The sequence below is a fragment of the Colossoma macropomum genome, unplaced genomic scaffold, assembly GCF_904425465.1.
Source record: "Colossoma macropomum unplaced genomic scaffold, Colossoma_macropomum, whole genome shotgun sequence".
In the NCBI taxonomy this organism is placed as follows: domain Eukaryota; kingdom Metazoa; phylum Chordata; class Actinopteri; order Characiformes; family Serrasalmidae; genus Colossoma; species Colossoma macropomum.
This window is the reverse complement of record NW_023494793.1, coordinates 41,020,313-41,043,645: the sequence shown is the minus strand read 5'-3', so window position 1 is coordinate 41,043,645 and position 23,333 is coordinate 41,020,313. Positions and strand designations below refer to the sequence as shown.

Below are 23,333 nucleotides of genomic sequence, written 5' to 3'. Positions count from 1 at the left end.
AAAAAAGCGCAATGGAAACTCAGCTGTTGTGAAACTGTGTGGTAAGAAAAGCCTCCGTAAGCATCAGCTGACTACTGCACAGGCACTCTCTCTCTCTCGCTCAACCACACGCACACGTTCACTCACTTCCCAGAAACCCCTGAGAGGGAATGACCGAGAGCGAGAGAGAGAGAGAGAGAGAGAGAGAGAGAGAGAGATATTGTATTTGGTTCTATATAGAAGCTTCTTGAAAATGGTTCTGTTTACCAAAAAGGTTCTTCTATTGATACGATGTCAAGCTTTTAAGAATAGAAGAACCCTTTTTGGTGCTATATAGAACCATTTTCTAAACGCTTCGGCAAAGAACGCTCCGTCAGTCTGAAGAACAAGGGTTCTTTAGTGAAAAAATGCTATTGCTATTGCTAACAGCTAAAGAAAATGGTTCTATAAAGAACCACGGACACTCAAGGAACCCTTTGCATGATTAAAGGGTTCTTTGCATCATGAAAGGGTTCTTCAGATTGATTGAGAACGTGCTGTAGACGGTTCTATATAGAAACTTTTTAAAAAGAAATTTATAACCAAAGGGTTCTTCTATTATTACAAGCCTGACATTGTAGGAATAAAAGAACTTTTTGGTGTTCCAAAAGCATCTATATAGAACCAAATACAACACTCTGTTCTCTCTCAATCTGAAGAACCATTTCACCATGCATAACATTTTAACATTTAAGTATGAAATAGTTCTATATAGCACTCGTGGTTCTACATATAACCATTTCCCTTTACTAAAGAACCCTTTAAGAACCATCTTTTTTAAGAGTGTGCTTCTTAAACCGCTGTAATGTCCACTAGAGGGCAGTCTAATATGGCTTTGATAAAGGTCTGCATGATTTACATTTTCCAGTCTATTGAGCCAGTCGGAGCACAAACAAGGCCAGAGGAGCCCACATGCAAAGCACAACTCATATGATACTATTACATAATTTCATATATGTGTGCATACAGTTGTAGGCAAAAAGACTGAACATCCCCAGCATGTTTTGTTGATATTTGTAAGGGAAAAATAAGTTAACACATCATCTACAGGGTACAAACATAAATATGACATGTTTCTGCAAACTGTAGTACACAATAATATAATAATATTGGAAAAAATAACACAAAATGTAACATTTAGAACCCTAAACTCATCATTAAACTCATCAACATGTGCCATAACCTTTGCACAGGCTACATGTTTTATAGTAATTGTGCCTTAAATATATATATATACACACACACACACACACACACACACACACACACATATATATATATATATATATATATATATATATATATATATATGCACAATTACTATATAATATTGCATATGTATGGGAATGCATTGCAGAAGGTTTTATTTTCATTTCTTTGAAAAAGGAAAGGAAAAAGGCTCCAGTCAGGGGTGGGACTTCCTAAAAACTGAGATGACACTCAGCTGTGTCATCGCCATTAAACTCATTCATCATTTTCCAACACAAGCCAGTCATTTAGGTTCTAGTAAAATATCCTGCCACATAAACATAATGCATGTTGCTCACTCTCAAATTAAAAGTTCTCCTTTACCCCAAATGTAGTTGACGAAATTACATCCCAAAGCAAATCTGAGTTTTGTCTGTACTTTTGTCCACTTTTATAGATACCACTATATCATAAGTAGATCTATTTGAGATTATTTAAAGGGGAATTCTGGCGTAAAACTAGAATTAAATATGTTAACTGCCGTGCTATACTATGCATTGTATCCCTCAACCTCATCAGTGTCTGTGTTTACATGCAAAGATTTTTGCCAATTCGATTGAACACATTCTGATTATAGATGAAGACTGAGGTGTTTATTCTCACTCTACTCAACAATCTGATGGAAATCTCTGTTTACATCCACACTACAAGTAATCCGATCCAAAATGAGGCGCATAGGTAGACAACCACTTAGTGTAAACGTTACCATGACAACAAGCATCACGTGAGTTCAGTCAGTGTGAGATGAGCAGCAGTGAGCAGTGCTTGTGTTTTGAATTGCTTTAAAGCAATTCAAGACTCAGACTCAGAAAAACGTTCTTCACATGTCCGTATTAAAGAAGGCCGAGAGGAAGACGTCGTGTTCTGAGACACATAAAATGGACGTCCATCCCACCACCGTCTTTTAAAGATCAGAGCATAAACTGGGCATAAACTTTTGCTATGACGTGACGAACATGATCAGAACGTACTTAAACTTTCCGATAGGGAATGTAATCAGATGCAGGCGTTTACACGGATATTATTCTTCCATTTAATGGATTATTTACAGGATTACCCACCTCGTTCAATCTGATAGAAACTGTATTCCGAATGGTCTCAGTCGGACTGGTCTAACGTTACTCCGATTAAGGTGTCTCCATGGACGTATTCTATTCTGATTGAGCTATTAGTTGGATTATTAACCGATTATCAGGCTGCATGTTAAAAGATTTCATGATATTCGTGTTTTTATTCATCAGTCATCATTTTCTCACTATAATGCCCAGCGCAAATAGATCCTACAATCAACGGGAACCCCTGTGGTGTCAACTGATCTTGACTGCTAGCCTAGCAACTGAACTATAGGCTAATAAATACAACTACAAATACTGTTATTAGTTAGCTTAGCCTCACAGCTCCATTGTTATTGGCACTTATTGTTATGGTTGAATCTGATGAACTCGACAGGCTGTGTCAGCAGAATGTTCTGCACTATATTGGATTAGTGCTGGTAAAACAGTAATCCAAATGCTGATTGTTTTGTTTTGGTAAGATGGCTGTCTGTAGGGATTAGCCGTGGTGTGGCTGATAGGAATCAGCTCCAGGCTGGGTCAGGGGTGGGACCCTAATCAGTCTGGACTTGCTGTGGGCCAAGTGACTGAGGAAAAAAGGGGATAATCCTGGGCTGTGCGTGCAGGGGTAAGGAAGAAAGCAATTGTTTATGATGACTGGGGCAATGGCAGCCAGTCAGGGAGTTCTCTGACTTCACCATGATACGACTTGATGACAATTCTTAGGAAATGATTAATTTCATCATGATCTGATTTGATTATTTACAAAAAAAATAAACTGAAACACAATGAGACTGGAGGAACTGTTTACACAGTAGAAGAATATGGACAAAGGAGACGATACAATGAGCTGTCTGTGGGGGTTACGTTTGAAAATAGCCCAAAATGTTATTGTGAAAAATTAGTGCATAATTAATTAAATATTATTATAATCAATTACATCCCTATCTATACCCTGAGTAGCCTGTACCTCAACCTCTGAGTTTAGAGGCTTAAACTAGCCTGATCAGTGTCAGTCAGTTTGAACCCCTGCTAAGGCAACACCATCTGCCACAAGCTGAGATACCATTGAGCAGATGGATGAATGAATGAGTAGGCTGTAAAAACACTAGATAGATAGATAGATAGATAGATAGATAGATAGATAGATAGATAGGCAGGCAGATTGACAGACAGACAGGCAGACAGACAGACAGACAGACAGACAGACAGATAGATAGATAGATAGATAGATAGATAGATAGATAGATAGATAGATAGAAAGATAGATAGTCAGGCGGATTGACAGACAGACAGGCAGACAGACAGATAGATAGATAGATACATACGTAGATAGATAGACCAATATATACATAAGGCTACAGACGGTCATTTCAAGCTGAAATTGAAACTAATGACCCTAAAACTACTTTCCCGCCTGGGTGCCGAGTCACTGTGGTCTAGTCTACTCACACACACACAATCACACACACTCATTCAAAGGGTGTGTTTGCTGAACAGACACTTTAATCCCTTATCTAGTGGATGGTGTGGGACCCTCGCCTGCACTTTAGCCAAGAACCACCCCCCCTTCCTCTCCGGCCGGGTGAGCGGTAAGCCAGGCCACATGACTGGGATCAGAGTGAACTAGAGGCAAAGAGAGAGAGACAGAGCAGGAGTGTGTGGGCGAAAACAAAGCGGGGTTGGCTGCTTACTTGTCTAAGCTCCGTGTCCCAAAAGCGCTGCAGCGTATTGCTCACTGCCGTGTAGCGCAGTGCTAAACAGTAAGAGTCTGACTTTAATCACTCTCCATCAGCCTCTCTTCCGTCTAACAGTCACTCAGAGGGCTGGAGTGTAACCTACCTAACCGACACTCAAGTAAAGGTAGCATTATTTCAATGAAATAATGACTCATATAGAAGTAAAAGCCAGTGGAGCTGGTCTTCTACCCGCCTCTGCAGTAGCTAAAGCTTTTGGACAGTGCATTCCTGTTTGAGTGTAACTGAACAGGCCTGAGTGGGTGTGTGTAGATGCTGCTGGGGGCTTTGAGTGTCTAAGAGTGTGTGAAATCATTGGGGACTAACAGTCACTCTACACCAACCACAAACCATCACAGTGTGCACACGCACAATCAGCCAGGAGTGCATTTACAACACAAAACAAGTGAAATCATCAACAATCAACATTTATCATTATGAGACTATTGTAAGAATATGATAAGATTTTTTATATATTTTATATAATATTTATATTTTATAAGTAATTCTATTGACAAACAGAATTTAGCTTGTTTCAGTGTTTCTCTAGAAGGCTTCCTGATGGCTTAATTACTAGCAATATGGTCTTACCAAGATACTTGGATAAGAAATAGACTTATAAGAGTCCAAGTCTCTTATTACTGTGCATGAAAACAAAATCATTGATGCTTACATCATATTTAAAATGCCATATTTACACATTTACCAGTTTTAAGGGTATTTTGTGTGATGTAAAGGACCAGATATTATTGCTTATTTCAAGAAATCCTACTAAGTACATTTTGCTTACTCCGCTATGAGTTTGTTCTGCTTAATATACACATTTAAAACTTTTCAACATAACTTTTCCAGTTTTTGCAGAAAAAAACTCTTCAGGGAACACACTTTTTAGTGCATAACTTTAACATTTTGGAAAAAAAGTTACTGCTATTTTCCCCCAATGTGTTAGATTCAGCAACTAAACTGTAATTTTGTATTAATATGTGCAGAAGTGGGTTCTCTGTAGAGCCCATGCGTCAAACACAAGGCCGGCAGGCCAAGTCAGGCCCGTGCCACAGTCCTATTTGTCCCGTTAAATTATTTTAAAATTCTTTTTTTATTAGCCCATTTCACCCTGAGATGCACTACAGTCCCCAGCATGCACTGCAACATAGTGTGCGTTCCCTCAACAACAATCTGTGGGTCAGTGGTTACACAAAAAGAAAAGATGCCTGATGTCTACTTCAAGTAAACTTTTTAAAAACTACCTAAAATAATTTATTTTTATTAAGAATTATTTTCGAATAAGTATTCAGTGCCTGTTGCAGTTTAGGCATACTTTGAATAAACAATGGCCTGTTCGGTTCAAGGCAAAGTGATAAGATGTACAAATGAAATAAAAGCAGCTGGCCAATGGATTTGCTGAGATTTTGTAATAGGACCCTTTTAGTGGTTGAGTTTGCTGCTGTAGAGGATTTGTGTTTATTATTAATATTAGAAAAATCAACCACAATCATTTAACCAGTGGCATTCGACCAACTTTTGACTGTACATACTCATAAACACAAAACAATGCAACCCCCACCCGCTCGCCCTCCCCCATTATAGATGATGGATTTCTGCCCTAGTTAGGTTATTTTACACTAGAGGTGACAACAGTTGCACTATTGGCTTAATGCAACCCCCCCACCTGACCTGAATCACATGCTGAGTGTCAAAGTGTGAACACAGACACCAGCAAATTTATATTTTAACAGTTATTTACACAGGCTACCTCAGATAAGACAGAGGCTTCCTTCAAAGTGGAGTCACAATTTTAGGCAATAAATAAAGGTATAAATGTCTCCAACCTCATAAAAAGCAGGCACACTCTCCAAAGTGACTTCACACTGTGAAAAATGGTCTCTTGTCAAGTAAATTGATCTTAAATCTAGACAATATATCTAACATTTTCCATTTTGAGAAAGTTGTGCACTTATTATGAGATTATCCATCTTATTTCTAGAGATTTTTACTTGTTTTAGGTCATTTTATTAGGTAAAATTATCTCACTATGCTGGCAGATAATTTTGCTGGTTTCAAGCACATTTCTTACAACAAGCACAATGATCTGCCAATATAGTGAGATAATTTTACTTGATTAAATTTCTTCAAACTAGTAAAAAATGTCGAGAAATAAGTTAAATAATCTTAAATTAAGCTCACAATCTCAACAGGAGGAATATTAGATTTATTGACTATATTTCAGATAATTTTACTTGAAGATATCAGTTTTTCCAGTGCACTACTTCAGTCATACACATTGACACCTCGACACAAGGAGTGCACATGCTCAGACGTGATCCCGTAAAAGGAATACATGTCTTGGGACAACTTGTTCATATTTTGGTGCTGGATTACAGCAAAATCTGCCAATAACAATACTACACCCCTCCAAATCCCACCCTAGTGCATGCTCATTTAATATGTGGAGCGCAGTCAATAATGCAAGCTAAACAAGCAGGCTAGTGAAGCGCTATCATTCGCTAACAGAGCAGTTTTTCTCTTGTGAGCGGTCATGTTTATTTTTTATTGTGTTGTTTGCACACATGACACACATCTGCATGCTTACTTGGAGTATTTTGTGGGGATTTTTCAGCCAAGCTAACTTAGGTTACATCTATGGGCTAACAACAGCCTTGTTGTCTGGCAGACAGTGCTGTCGAGCGCACCATCGTCCTCCTAATTAATCTGCTTATAGTTCGCTCCCACCATAATAAGTCTACGTCAGAGCCGGTTTATGAGGCGCCTGGCCACTTCCTATTTCCCTCGTTACATCAAAAACAGGACTTTATTTAATTTTATCCTTTAATTTTAGAATTTAGAAGGATGTATTTCACTAAAAATGCAAAGAAAACTCACCTATAAATCTCCTTTTTTCTGCAGCAAACGGGTTTTGGGCAGCAGAACGTTAACATTACTGCTAGTGAGTTAGCGAGCAGAGCAGCTCATTGGCTGTTCGCACTCACTGACGTCATGAAGGTACATGAAGCGCCATTTTAAACTCCTATAACTCGAGTTTAAAAGCTCTTAAAAAATAAAACAGTATGGTAAAGTGTTTCATGCTATTCACTGTCCAGGATATAAATGCATTCTTTTACATTAAAAATGTTTAAGCATTTATAAACTATGTTTTTGTTCAAAGGCTCCATATCAACCCATTCATTTTAGACTCGCTCGGGAGCGCCCTCTAGTGTTAGACAAAGCCAGATGACATTGCAGAGTGGTAATTCTCCTCTCTACAAGTTCTCTGTCTACGTTCCATCAGTGAAAAATACCCCCCCAAAAAAGGTTTGGCCAACACAAATTTGGTGTCTGAAGTTTTCTACTTTAATTTTGCACTGGAGCTACAAGGCTAGAGTTGTGACCAAGTAATGGAAGTTTATGCCCACCAATTAGCCTCATCCCAAACTATCACTTTAAACTTAAAAAGAGCACACGGTACGATATTACGATAGTATGATATTTTCTGCTCTAGCACACTTGATTCAAGAAATGTAATCAATAGCGTTAGAGCAGGGGAGGACTAAAACTGTGCAGTCCAGGTGGGCTGCTGTAACAGAAAAGCCCACTGTACAGAGCAGGATGTTATTAATGTTGTTCATTTAAGCCTATTGTTAACTATGTGATGTTTATATAGCATCTGTCTGTCATTTATTACACTTCTATTAAGGCCTCGCCCCAAACTCAAAACATGGAACTGTCAAGGACATCAATTGTTTTCCTGAACTAAAACAGTCCAACACTAAAGGCCCACTGTACTGGTTATTTTTGCTGTATCTGTATTTTTATCAAGTAAGACTATTCTATGCACATCTTTCATACAGAAGACTCCTGACTCAAAACCATGTTTGCCTCAAGCTCTCCTTTTTGTGGTTCATCTCCTGCTACCAAGAACAGATTTCTATCAGTCAGGTCTCATTTCTAAAACATTTGAATGACTCATCAAAACATTAAAACAGTGAGTCTAAAAAAAAAAAGACAGAACAAGGCTCACCAGCGAGAGCAAGTGGCGTCACTTTCAACAAATGTGCGCTTCCTTTTCTGGCCATAGAAAAAAAAAAAACAGGAAGGGCTACAGATGTGGAAAATGCTTCATCCGCAACTCCTAAATTAAGAGTAAGGTTGGAGCACGCGCTCGCGGCCTGCCGCTAACGTGGAAACGGTAGTGACCTGTAATGCCCTCTAACCCAGAGGGTTTACTCTCAGTCATTGTATTGCGCCTTTACTCCTCCAGTGTGTCTCATTTGTGTGTCTCATTTCCAAACCATTTCAGGCCAGTATCAAGTGGCCTGGACCAAAAAAATCAGTTTGGGGCCAACAGCACATCCAACGTTCCTCATAGTTTGCTTATTTTACATGAAAGCTGCTTTCTGAATGAGCAAACAGACAACAAATCTCACCTACAAAACAGATTAGCTAGCCCTAAAGCTAGCTGGAGAAACCTTAGATCAGGGGTCTTTAATCACAGTTCAGTAAGGTCCAGTTAGAGAAAATATCCTCAAGCAAAGGTCCAGAACATCATAATGTCTAACTTGCATTATGATTCAGTGCCATATACTGTTTACTGAAGTAGCCTAGCAGTTATATCAACATCTTATGTAGTCGACAACTGAATATCAAATGAAATAAAGTACAGTTCAGTCATATTTCAACAATATTTATTGTCAGTTTTCCCTTTTTAGATCACGTCATGTGAAATAACTTCCCTCTGACTCACTTTCTTCTCTGACTGCTGTTTCCCGCCTCGTCCCTCCTCTGTGTGCGCATCACTCACTCAAGTCTCAGTGCTCATCATAATGCACAGATCTGATTGGCTGAGTAGCGTCACATGTGACATTTACAATGCATGCCATTGGTCTGCGAGTTTCCCAGGTCGCTAAAGCTACCATAAAGATTAGAAAAGTTACGCAGATTAAAACAGGACCACCCCGTCGAAATTAAATAATTCTCCATAGTTTATTGGTTATAGGTCCAGGTCCACATAGGACAGTGTCTGGGTCCAGACTCGGACTGCAGTGTGCCTATTAGTGACCACTGCCTTAGATGCTAAGGGAGGATATGTTGTCTTTTACACAGGGTCTTTAAGCAAAGAAATGCACACGACTTTAAACAGAATCTTTCAATTATAGATGTTAGTGCTGCACAGTCCCGTTTAATCTGACCAATTTATTACGCAATGTCAGCTGCTAAGCTAACTGATCTCAATATTTTTCTGAGAGTTATCATTAGACATCATATGAGACATTATAATACATTAACCCAGATACAGTTTAGCTTAACTTAGTTAATAGGCTTGTCATTAGAGACGGGTCTGACTGCAGATTTACACCTGCAGTTTCACTCCAGTGGTTTCAGGCCAGTGGAACGCATGTGCAGTAGGACAGTATGATTGCGTCATGTAAATAAAGTGTTATCCCAGGATAACGTCCAACCGAAGTTAACCTATGCACATTTTGTAATTAATAAACTATTGTTTCACATAAAAGTTCTCCTTATAACATATAAAGCTCTGCACAGTCTGGCTCCTCAATACTTGGCAGAGCTTCTTCATCTGGATGTCCCATCCCGTACTTTGAGATCACAAAATCCAGGCCTTCTTCACGTTCCTAGATTTAAATTGGCTTCTATGGGTGGTCGATCATTTAATGTAGTAGCTCCCAAGATATGGAACACTCTCCCACAGTCTATTCAGGATGCAACCTCTCTGTCTTCATTTAAATCTCTGTTAAAGTCTTGTTTTCACTGTGTCATCGTGGTTCCGTTTATACTTGAATGTTTACCTGTATTGTCCTTTTGTTTAATGTGTTGTTGTTCAATGTGTTGATGCTCTTTGATTGTAAAGTGTCCTTGAGCATGGGAAAGGTGCTATATAAATAAAAGTGATGATGATGATGATGATGATGATGATAAAAATGTGTTTGAATCAGAATCAGAATTCAACCGAATTTGCATAAAACTGTTTTTATCTGTGATGCTGGCATGCACAGCATGAAACCACACACAACAAAATATTTGAACATTACAGTAAATAAAGAAGGAAAATTACTGCCTGGCAGATTAACATAAACACTGGCAAACAGCAAAAGTAATAAATGACTTATTTTGGATATAAGGTTAACAATGCATAAGTGCAAAATACACAGCGATAAATCTGTGCATTAATAAATATGTTTTAAAAGGCATCAGAGCACAGGAAATAAAGTCTCTGAAGCTCTCAGGAAGGACCCCCAAGGCCTCCCTGCTTGGATTCTGAAAACCTTTGTATTTCTGAGGTTTCGAGGTTGCCAAGCACGATTGCACCATTTACAGCCTCTTTATTAGAGTTTATTGACCCAAGCAGGACATTACAGCAAGGCTCCCGGTCCTAACTCGTCAGCAGGCCGAGAACATGAAGAAGAACTAGCTTGCAGTAACAGATACAGTGGGCTGTATTGCTGTTTATTGCACCTCAAGTGTGCTGGACTTTGGTCACCGGTGTCGTCGTCCAGGCCACGAAAACAGGGCCATTAACCAGCGCTGAGACATTATACTGAGGTTTTATGGGCTAACAGATCCAGCTCTGTGTCTCTGCTATGGAGAAGTCAAGATGTGGGTGGAGAAGGCAGATACTGCAGTTCACTCCTTACAAACTTAGCAACGTGAATTAGGTCAATACATGCAGCCAAACAGCATTACAGAAAGCGTCCAGTAGTCATTTTACAGTGTTGTTCCAAAATCAGGTGAAAGAACCCTTCAACAAAGACAGAATTAGAAAGATCCCAGGAAGCTTTGCAGCATTATTACTCTGTATAGAACAGCAGCTGCCCCTCCGCAGCTTGTTATTAGCAAGATAATGTTAGCTAGCACCAAGATTCTTACTCAGTTCACTAAACGCATCACATTAAGTGAATTTATGTCAATTCATATCTGATGGCACATGATGTACATTCATTAGGCATGTCTAGACAGCAAAATCCGTCAGCTCCAAACTGAAACTCCACCTAAGATATACGTAGCTAATCAGCTAGCCTCATGCTAAGTGATCTGTATACCTGCTCCTTGGTTTGCAATAACAAAGGTGTCAGTGTCTGTGTGCAGCAGTGGCTCCTTCAGCTTTAAAAAAAAGACATCAAGTTTTCATCCAAATGGCCATTATTTTAAACACTACACCCTAAGGCAACAACCCAACTGTTAAGAAGGTCATATCACCAAACAATTAAGTGTGGGTAATAAATAATTGTCCCCCCCCTCTTTAAATGCATATGATGCCCTAAATGTAACTAAAGCCCAGCAGTGAGGAGCTGAACTTTACCCTCCTCTGCTGTCACTGCAGACTGGCAGGGTCACCTACAGAGCAGTGCTAGTAGCTGTTAATGAAGTGATGCTCTTTTATTTGAGGGTCCCATTTCAAAGAGGAAGATTTCAACCACTACCCTGTAACTCAGTTCCAAGGGGCAAGATGACACTCGAAAACAAGAGGTAGGGGTAAAAATAAGAAATGGGACTGGGCCATTATCTAAGCCTCTATGGGCTCCTTTTGGGTCACAGGTGCCTATCCCAGCAGTCAATTGGCAAAAGGCAGGAAACACATTGGGCAGGTCACCAGTCCATCACAGGGCAGACACACCTACATATACAATCACACACATTCACACCTAGGGACAATTTAGTGTGTCCAATCAGCCTAACTGTACATCTTTGGGCTGTGGGAGTCGCAGGAAGAACATATAAGCTACACACAGAAAGGTCCCTGGTCACCCATCTTGCGGGGAGGCGACAGCACTACACACTGCACCACCGTGCCGCCCCAAATCAATTCAGCTCAATTCAGTTCAAACCCCATACTGTACAATTACATTGAGCTTAGTGTTTTAAAGCCACAAGACAGGGAGAAAGTTGCAAAACACAAAATATACAGCCTTCAAGTGTTGGTAAAATTACCTATATGTATAGAGAAATATGCATAAAGTGGGCTGAGAGTTTTACACAGTTTACTACAGTACAACACTTATTGTTGTACAAATGAGCACTGCATATAGACAATGAAAACCCTTCAAAGGTTGTTGACCAAAAGAATTTGCTTGAAATGTTTATGGATTTTCTATCGAATTGGTTCGAAGTCAGGTGGAAAACACATTTTGGACTTTTAACTTACTTGGACTTTAGACTCAAATCCTTTAGCTTTCGGTCCCTGTTTTAAATGTGAATTAAAAACACACCTACAAGTCCTCAGAAAGACCTGGCAGCAGAGCAGACAGGCAAGCATTGTGCTTGTTTTGGCTGCTGCTGCTATCTACCAACCACTTCCACCACTCGCTCGCCAAGTTTTAGAGAAGACTGCTGTGTAAAACTCGACCAGAAGCTCACAAGTGTCGAGTGAGTCCCCAACATCACCACAAACGTCTTTTCAAGACACGCGGTGACCCAGGGATTAAAGCAGACTTGAATCACACTACTAGGTGATAGGTAGATCTGGTTTGTATAGGCATACAGTCTATTTGAATGTAGCCACAATGAAATCTACAAATAGAGCATCATTTTTTAAAACTGTATCACTTTTTCAGTCATTCATATATGACGTGCTGATAGCAGCGTCTCTGTCTATCCAGAACTGGAGCTGCCCACAGGTGTGTTTAGGGTCTGATTATTTGGCGATATCCACAGTTTTGTTCTGAAGCCAGAGATCTCTTTATACTGCCAAAATAGGTCAAATGAATATGAATTATGGGCTCAAACAACCACTGAATTTTTAGTGTTAAAGGTGCCCCTGCCTCATCCCTCTAAAGTGACTTTAGAGTCCTTTTTTAATTAGTGACTTTATTTCTAAAAGGTGACGAGTGACAAATCTGGCAAGTGGGTATACAAAGCATATAAATCGTTTATTACCATAGTTTATTACAGTATAACAAATACCATGGTCAAAATACATGAAACTGGAACTGTCCCACCTTTTTAATTTCATAGATAAACATTTTGGATGTTTTAATCATATATATTGATCACCGAACTGGAAATGTCCCTAGTTTTGATTTCAGAAATCTGGCCAGCTTAGCTTTGAGTGACCCTATACCTGAGGAAGGGACTATATTCGGTCAAAGCCGCCTGTCTGTATGTGTTTGAGCTGTAATAAACTCAGTGAAATAGATGCTCCATGTGCTGGTATTTGTGACTGTGTGCCTGAGCAATGATAAATATGTGCATGGAATCTGTGAGAGAGAGAGAGAGAGAGAGAGAGAGAGATAAAGAGAGGTATGTGTCCATTCACAGTTGGAGGGACAATAGCCGGAAATGGTCCAGCGTGTTAGGAAAAAGTGTGAGCAACAGCACCAGATAAAAGAGATGGAGGAATTTCTCTCCCTCTCTCTCTCTCTCTCTCTCCCTCTCTCTCTCTCTCTCCCTCTCTCCCACTCAGTCTTTCCTCACTCTCTTTCTCGCAATTCTCTCCATTTCTCTCTCTTCCACTCACTCATGCTATCTTCTCTCTCTTCCTGTCTCTCTCCTGTCTGTTTTTCCCTCTGCGTTTCTCTGTCGCACTCTTTTTCCTCTCTCTCTTTCTCTCTCTCTCAGTCTTGTGTCTCTGTCACACTGTTCTTCTATTTCTCTCTCTTCTACTCTATCACTTCTCTCTCTCTCTCTCTCTCTTTCTCACAATTCTCTCAATTTCTCTTTTCCACTCACTTTTGCTCTCTTCTCTCTCTTCCTCTGTCTCTCTCTCCTTCTCTGCTTTCTCTCTGTTTCTCTGTCACACTCTTTCTCCTCTCTCTCTTTTTCTCTCAGTCTCTTCTGTCTCTGTCTGTCTCTCAATTTCTCGCTTTCTTCTGTTTCACCCTCTCTCTTTCACTCGCTCTTGCTTTCTCATCAGTTTTCTTGTTCAACATCGGTGAAGTGAAGGTTAGGTTATTTATGTAAAACCAAAATGTGTAAACATCAACCTTCAGACACTTAACATCACACACACACACACACACACACACACAAACACACACACACACAGAGTGACCCTCTCTCCTTATAAACACGTCTCATTATTACATCCACAACTTTCCCTCCCGTCGTGCTCGCAGTGCTTACTCTGCAGCTAAACATAGCTTAGTCTAGTCACTGGGTGTTTCTACAAGGAACGGCATTGAAAAGATCTCAAGATGCTTTGTGATGTTATTATAAAACAATAACAGCAGCCTCTCGGTAGTTATCAGCCAGATAAAGTTAGCTAGCAACATCATTCAGTTCACCAAACACATCACACAAAGTGAATCTTTTCCTAAATGTCTGAAAGCATACAGTTTACATTTAAAAAAGTCTGTAATTTTAAATTTCTTGTTAAGAACATATCAAAAAATAAAAGCAAAGTTAATTATAAGAATGACTCAAATCAGGTAAGTACAAAAATGAAGCACTAATATTAAAATACATTAATATTTTGTATATCTATAAATGTCTGTAAGTTTAAATTTGTTGTTATTTACAAATGTATTTGAATACTTGTTGTATTAAACTTAAAAATTAAAAAAGTTTTGTAGTAACGATCTTATTTCACTGGAAACAGAACAGTTGAAACACGCTTTCAGTTTTTGATAGAATTTAAAAATGCCTGTTGCTCTTAACATTGTATGTAAATTTCATGAAGAATGGACCAAAGAAAACACCTCAAAATGACTTGGAAAAACATCTGGTTCCATTGACTTACATTAAAAGTAAAGTAGGTTTTTTCCTTCTCCTGTAAAATTATAATTTTGAAGGTTTTCTTCCGACAACAGCAATATGTTAAGGTCTGTTATGAGCTTCAAATGAATCATATGAAATGTATTTTAAAAGCTTAATGTCCATATATTCCAACATACGTTGGAAATCCCATAGAGGTGCTAACATGAATGAGTGTTTTAGTAGATGTGGGTTTTATTCTTACTTTTGACCAAAACCAAAGGCTTACCTCCAACAGTCATGCCACTGGTCTAGACTATAGAATTAGTCTAGGATAGAGCTCACTCAATGGAATCATGCTAAATGATCTGACAGTGGGTTAGGGGTAGCAGTTTTGCTGCATGTATATGTGCTGACATTTGTGATAAATGTTTAAAAAGCCTCGATAGTCACAAAAGTGTTAGTGATCGTGTGAAAGTACAGCACAGTTTCTTTGGGCTTTGAAAAATGTCATAAAGGTTTCTTCGGAATGGTCTTTATTTTAAAACTAGGACACAGACGCAGTCACTACCGCAGTGTCCATAAGTGACTGACAAAAGGACAAACTAGACAGATATTTCAACACTAAACTAAGCAATAAATGACCTGCTGTCAGAACAGCTTTTCACCCAGTGCTTCATGTTTTACTGAAAATCAGGATGCTGAATTGGCCTGAATGAGCAGATGTGGAACAGGACAGAACGGCCAGAGGGTCAGCTGTGCTTCAAAACTGCTGAGGAAGTGCTGACGGTCTGCTTTTTCCTGCTCTACTGGCCCCTGCCCAAGTCATCATCATCATCATCGTCATCATAACAGCGTTATTTCGAAATGAAATCACATTTTTGTGCTTTATGTTCATTTAAATTTAAACAAATGTGTCTGACTACAGCTGTGTTGCGCCAAACAGACCAGCAGATGCTTACAATGTCAAGCTTGTTACAGCAGCAGAACACTTTTCCGTGCTATATAGAACCCTTTTCAAGAAGGTTCTACACAGAACCATCTACAGCACATTCTCCATCAATCTGAAGAACGCTTTAGGATACAAAGAACACTTTAATCATGCAAAAGGTCTTTGGAGTTTTGACGGTTCTATATACGATATCAAGCTTGTTACAATAGCAAAACCCTTTTTGGTGCTATATAGTAACCTTTTCAAAAAGGTTCTACATAGAACCATCCACAGCACGTTCTCCATCAATCTGAAGAACGCTTTTACAATGAAAAGAACCCTTAAATCATGCAAAGGGTTCTTTGAGTGTTCATGATTCTATAGAAAACCATTTTCTTTACAAAAGAACCCTTGAAGAACCATCATTTTTCAATGTGAACAAGAAAATCTTACATAATGCAGCTAGAACCTACCTTTTTCATGGCATTGTTCCACAGAACCCCTTTATAGCACCTTTATTTTCAAGCTTATAGTGCCAGTAGTATCAGTGCTGTTTCGAGATGTTTTTACATGCATTTGCGCTCATTCATTAAAATTCAAAGGCACAAAAAGCACTTCAGATCAGTCAGTTTGGCCAAGCAGAGCCGCTGTTCTCAGCTGTGCCTCAAGACCCTTCTCATTCAGTTGACCCTTCCTATTGTCCAACCACTGTCCTCATTATCTTTAACCTAACAGTATCACCAGCAGCTTGTACTTTGCGCCAAACATACCAGACACTCATAAACACGCAAGCACAGCAGCTGCTTTAGCGGGCCTGATCCTTAAGCTACTTTCAAATCTGCTTCTCCAAATCAGCATTTTCTCACAGGCTTTTTGTCTGACTAACAAACTAGGAAAAGGGACACAGTGATCTTTTCGATTGACCACAGTGTGACGTTGACACTTTGCTCTGAAACTGAATAAATGAAATTGAAGATAGTGTTGATCCCTTTATATATTAAAGAGGAATTCCACCAACTATTCAAAATTTCTGCATAATTCAACTGCTGAGATGTGAATAAAGTCATTCAGAGTGGTTTGGTGTGAAATGGTTCATTGTAGAGAAAATACTGACTGAGTGGTGGTGATAGGAACCAGGGGTCACAATGACTACAACACAAATATAGCCAATTTATTAATCATCCAAAATGACCCGTTAGCCTACAAGTGTCTTCTGAGTTTTTTTTAATGCCATTTTGATAATATAAAATAAATATAAATCCAAAAAAGCCCCCAAAAATTTTCTTTCTGTACTATTTTATTACCTTAGAATGCACTACTTGTTTTAAAAATATGTTTTAAGGCCAAAATCTTATTTCAAAACTACTGTAAAACCATGTCTCAGTATGGAGCCCTGTTGGTGACATCCCATATGAATAAAAATAATGGGTGACACTTTACTGTAGGGTACAGTTCATAAGGCTACATGACACCTACCTAAGCTTGTCATGACAACTGACATAACTCTACATAGATGTCTATTAATGCTAATTGCAACATCTCTCATAAAGGCTACTTTGATCAAAATTGGCAAATGTAAGATTTATAGTGAATCATGCCTGTTGGAATAAGAATTAACATTTATGTAGGGTTATATCAGTTATGATGACAAGCTTATGTAGGTGTCGTGAAGCCTTATGTACAGAGCCCTACAGTAAAGTGTGACCAAATAATGCTTGGCCAAGCATTATTAACGTGTGGGAATGAGATCCTAATGCGTGGCCACAAAATAGTAAGGCGTGGGAATGAGATAATTAAGTTGTGGCCACAACTCAGTAAGGCATGGGCTCCATACCTCAGACACCAGGCAGCATATTTATAACCATTTGTGTTAGAATTCTGTGATGTATCTTTAGAAGCACTGGACTCTTCCGACATCTGGTTCCTATCACCACCACTGTGAACAATTCTGAAGAATTCTGATTTCCATGTTCCCAGTTCTAATCCCAGGACCCCACTTGTGTTTTCCTGAGCCAACCCTGACTGTCACAGGCTAATTACTCCTTGACTAATTATGAAGCCATGAATGAGTATGTCAGGAATAGAGAAATGACAAGAACATGAAGGCAGTGGTTCCCCAGACTACCACGGAAAACCTCCAGCACTGTTCATAAGCACTGCAGTCAAACACATTGTCTCTGTCATAATGGCATGGTAACTTTGTAGGAGAAGCAACAAAAATGACTTTACTGCAAGTAATTACAGACCATTTCTATTAGCCCATTTATTAATGTTCACACAGTGTAAACGGCAGCTGGCATTATCAGATGGTGTAAACCAGGGGGCGGCAACCCAAATGTTAAGAAAAGCCATTTTGTGCTTTCAACAGAAATCAAACCACTTTGGGAGCCACAACATTTTATGTCCATTTTACCATCTTGGCTGTAAATATGTCTCAGTATGTGCTGATGTACTAATACAGGATAAAAAATATAATATAAACAAAAACACAGACACAGCTCTGCTTTAAGCTGTAGCTCAGCTACAGCCACCTTTCTCACATCTCCAGCAGGAAACTTTTTCAAAAGTAGAACAGTTTCTACTGTCTCTCAACATTTGACTTTTTACGAGGTTGAAGTCGCTTCTCATTCGCCAGCTTCTTGTTTGAATTTTTCCGTTCCACCTTAAACAGTGCCTGAGGAGCCACAATGTAACTGCTGCACCATCTAAGGTGGAACAGGAACAATTTTTTCATCGAGAAGCGACTTCAGCCTCATGACTTTTTAGTGTTTGACAGTTTCTCGCTGCAGATTAAACGTATCAGGAAACCAGCTGGAGTGATTATAAACACAAATAAGTCCATTCGTCTCCAAATTATCAACGTTCATCTTAAAGCTTTCTCTTTGTCTTTTCGTTAGCTACTAGCTAGGCGAGCTTGTTGTCTGTGTTGCTATGGTGACCAGCAGTCTGCACACCAACCTTCAGGGTTAAAGGGTGAATTAGCAGTTCTACATTAACTCCAGAGTTTAAGACCATTTATTGTTATACTGTGTTGAACGATCAGCAGAGCTTTATTTTATTTTTACTGCTGTGGAGCTGCAACAGGGCAGTCAAAGAGCTGCACATTGCCGATTCGTAGTGTAAACAATGGAGGTTTTAATGTGAGCTCCACAATATGTTGGCTTATGAAGGAGGAAGAAAGTTCTTGAAACATTTAAAAGAAATTTGCTTCATGAATAAATGTATTTACAGCTGTATGCAAAAAATTCAGATGCCCTTACTCGTTTGTAGGTTTTCTAAGTGTAAATAAGTGAACATATCCTCTACAGAGAACACACATTTTAATACACCGTTACTGTTTATTTGCTAAATTTAATATATCGGGAAAAAAATATAATATAAAAATAAAAATAAAAAAGTTATGGCACATTTTATATATTATGTTATTGGTGTTATATCAACTGTAAGTGTGTTGTCTGTGGAAGATGCTAACTTATTTTCATTAGAAAATCAAAAAACATGTCATTTGACCAGGAATGCTCAATTTTTGCCTATGTCTGTACAACAACAATGCAAAATGTTGTTTTTCAACACCAGGCTCTGAAGTAACCTTGTACTGCACAGTTGACAGTTTATCTATATTTTATAACTCTATAAACTTATCATTTTATGTTTTTTAAGTTCATTTGTCAGATATGGTGCGTTAGAACAAGGTTACACCGGGACCTGTAGTGAGAAGCACTGACAGTACATTAAACATAAAAAAAGCATGGATTTGCTGTAATGCACACCTATCATATCACACTTGTGTTAGAGGGTTAAGGGTGAGTACCGTCACAGACCGAAGGCAAATTAAGTTTGAATGGTCAAAAGTACAAAAAGGCTGCTTGACTGTTTATCAGCAACTTAACTCAAGCGTGATAATTACCTGATGAGTTGAGTCAGGTGTGTTCGATCTGTGAACACACTGAGCTGTGCAGTGCATTGAGCTTCTAGTAATGAAGCAGGAAGCCTGTGCAGCTCTAGTGTGCTCACTAAATTGAACTGAATGACATTGAATGATCAACTGAATGATCAACAGACACACTGACTGACCACATAAACACCAGTCCACCACAACAGGTGGAACCTACACATGCACATCATAGACTGACCAACTGACTATACTCAGACCAGCATAGTACAGCTAACAATGCTAACAGTGCAAGATGTGAAGTCATAAATATGTCCCATGTGAATTATGTAATAACGCTATATATATGTATATATATATATGGGACATAGCGTTCTATATATATATTTATAAGTGTGTATCTATGTGAAATAATGCTGTCTCCCATATGAATTTTATATATCTGTAAGTACACGTATGCAATAATATGGCTTATGTGTATTACATTTTTCTTGTTCAGTGGGTCCATAGAAATGGTCCACAATTACTTGGGCTAAAATGCTTTTAAATGACTTTCCATTAAAAATGATAAACATTCGCTTAATTTCCTGTACAACGACAATTAAAAAACCTATATTTAATAATAAATTGTCTCATGTTTGTAATAATATATCTCGTTTGTATGATACACGAGAGTCTCTAAAGGTAATAACATTTTGCATGAGTATAATGTATATGTAAGCATGTATATGTGATAAAAATGCCCATATATATTAAATATATACCAAAGTTACTGATGTAAGTATCCATTTGCATGACATTTCTAAGCCTAACACTGAAAGTAATTGTGCTCCACATGTCAGACAGTCCAGAGTCAAACCAGCATAGTACAGCTAACAATCACACACACACACATATACACGTACACATGCAGGCTGTTTGCAGTGACTGACCCAGTGTCGTGTGCTGCTCTCCGGGGATCGTGGCTGGTATCTCTGCAGGGCCACTCCTCCTCCATCACGGTCCAGCTCCAAGCAGAGGGGCAGAGGAGGCCAGGGCAGCAGTGAGGCCAACGGGTAATGAGAAATCATCCTGACCTCCTGATCTCTCCAACCATGACCTGTTCACAATAGCAGGATCCCTGGACTACTGCAACGAAGAGGATGCTGAGGGTGAGGGTGAAGGTCCAGGCTGGTCTTTCTGGAATGCTGGGCAAGAAAAGATTCTCAGTTACAGTCCAATTTGTCTGGTGTGTCTGGTTTTCCAGAGTTTTTTGTAGTTTTCCAGAGTTTTCAGGAGTTTCCAAAGTTTTCCAGAATATCCTGGAGCTGTGGATCAGTGTGAGCTGAGGTGAACTGGTGAACTCTAATAAACACTCTCTCTCTCTACCTCTCTCTCTCCCTCTGGCATGTGAGAGAAGCTTGGACATGTGAATGATTAAAGCCTATTGTCTCTCTAACCCCGCCTCTCTGAAGGACGGGGCGGGGCATTGAGTAAACTCGGCCTCTGCACTAATGAGAGTGAGAGAACCACAGTAAGAAAAGAGAAAGGGAGAAGAGTAGGGGAAAGAAAACAGACAGAGAGAGAGAGAGAGAGAGAGAGAGAGAGAGAGAGAGAGAGAGAGAGAGAGATTGAAGGGAGGGGAAGGAGGGAGAGAGAAGGAAGAGTAGGGGGAGAAAATGTGAGACATAAAAAGAGAGAGGGTACAAGACAAAGAGGAAATGGGCCAGAGAGAGAAACAGGAAAGGAGAAAAAGGGGTGCTGAGGGCGTTCATGTGAGGGGAGGGGAAAAGAGAGGATTAAAGTTTTAAACTAATAAGCACTGCTTTACCCAGAAGCCCCTCTATTCCTCTGTGTTTTGTTCTATTGTTAACTATCCTCAGAGACCAAAAGCTGAAGCTGCTTCCTCATCAGTGAACTTTTAAAGCAACTCTTCAATCTCCAAAATAGTAACTTTACAGGAAAAGGCAAACCTTACCTTTCAATGTAAGTCTATATATATATATATACATATATGTATTTCCGATTTTTCATTCTAGCACATCAGATGTACTTTACACTGTGTTAAGTTTCCACGATGAATGGACGAATGGAAATGCTCCAAAAACATATCGCTGCTGTCGGGACAAAACCTTATGTCTCCATTTTTGTTGTTTTTCAGTTTTTGACATAATTTGAAAATGCCTGTTGCCCTTTGTGTGTAATTTTCATGATGAATGGACCAAAAGAATTGACCCAGAATTACTTGGAAAAAAGTCTGTTCCATTGACTTACATTAAAAGTAAAGTAGGTTTTTTCCTTCTCCTGTAAAGTTACCATTTTGGAGCTACAAGGTTTTGTTCTGACCACAGTGATATATATATATATATATATATATATATATATATATATATGTGACCATCTCCTTGTTTCTACACTCATTGTCCATTTTATCAGCTCCACTTAGTATATAGGTGCACTCTGTAGTAGTTCTACAGTTACAGACTGTAGTCCATCTGTTTCTCTGCATACTTTGTTAGCCCCCTTTTACCCTGTTCTTCAGTGGTCAGGACCCCCATGGACCCTCACAGAGCAGGTACTATTTGGGTGGTGGATCATTCTCAGCACTGCAGTGACACTGGTGGTGTGTTAGTGTGTGTTGCGCTGGTCTGAGTGGATCAGACACAGCAGTGCTGCTGGAGTTTTTAAACACCTCAGTGTCACTGCTGGACTGAGAATAGTCCACCAACCAAAAATATCCAGCCAACAGCGTCCTGTGGGCAGCATCCTGTGACCACCAATGAAGGACTAGAGGATGATTAGCTCATACTGTACAGCAAGAAATGAGCTATCGTCTCTGACTTTACATCTACAGGGTGGACCAACAACGCAGGTGCGTCTAATGGAGTGGACGGTGAGTGGACACAGTGTTTAAAAACTCTGCACTGCTGTGTCTGACCCATCAAGTTGCTGCCATTGAGTTCTAAATGAGTTAACATTTTTCATGAAATGGTAAAATGTCTCACTTTCAACATCTGATATGTGTTCTATGTTCTATTGTGAATAAGATACGGGCCTATGAGATTTGTAAATCATTGCATTCTGTTTTTATTTACATTCATTTACATTTTACACAGCGTCCCAACTTTTTTGGAATTGGGGTTGTATATATATATACATATATAAATATATATACACACCAGCATTTTGAAATGTTTTTGCACTTTGTGCTCTGACTTTTCATTACAAAGTTTGCATAGCTATCTAATTAGCTCTCTGAGGCTAGAAGAGGGCAAGTGTGTCACTATTAAAAAATCTGCTCCTGTTCCTTTGTATGACCTCTGATGACCCCAGGACCCTAACTATGCTTTTGGGAACACTATTGTGGATCTTCTTAATGTATCATTTGATGTTTTATTTAAAGAGATAAGGAGAGGAACATCCATGGGAACAAAAACACTCTCCTATGTAGTAAAGCAGCATTTGCACTGTATCTTTTACATGATGCTATGCGACGCTTTGTGGCACTACATGGTATGTCCGGGGTGTGGTGACCATCCAAAACCACATAAGCAAGTGTATTTGACATTGTTTAACAACTTGATACAGTTTGAGGCAAATGTGTGATGATTTAGACGTGCAGTTTGCATGACGCTAACTGGCGCCAACTAAACTTGTTAACTAAATTGGCCTTGTAACTCTACCGCAAAATACTTTATGCTGTTCTTTATGCTGCTGACTCTCTTTCTAGATCCCACTTATTTGGCTCCAATATAGAATGGCAAATCTATCACAATCCATCAGAATAAGAATACTTTATTGTCCACTGAAATAATACTGGGAACATATAGGAATTC

At 39.1% G+C, this 23,333-nt stretch overlaps 1 protein-coding gene across 2 annotated transcripts in view; it reads right to left on the bottom strand.

The window, feature by feature from the left end:
• Positions 1–20,964, bottom strand: part of rgl1 (ral guanine nucleotide dissociation stimulator-like 1) — a 66,008-nt gene extending 45,044 nt beyond the window's left edge. The window contains exon 1 of one of the 2 annotated variants that reach the window (XM_036579561.1): positions 20,424–20,964. In XM_036579561.1, coding sequence (XP_036435454.1) covers positions 20,424–20,588 — 165 coding nt within the window. In that variant the 5' untranslated portion in view covers positions 20,589–20,964. The remainder of the gene's footprint in view (positions 1–20,423) is intronic. The other variant, XM_036579562.1, reaches the window with a different exon arrangement.
• Between the last annotated feature and the right edge of the window lie 2,369 nt (positions 20,965–23,333).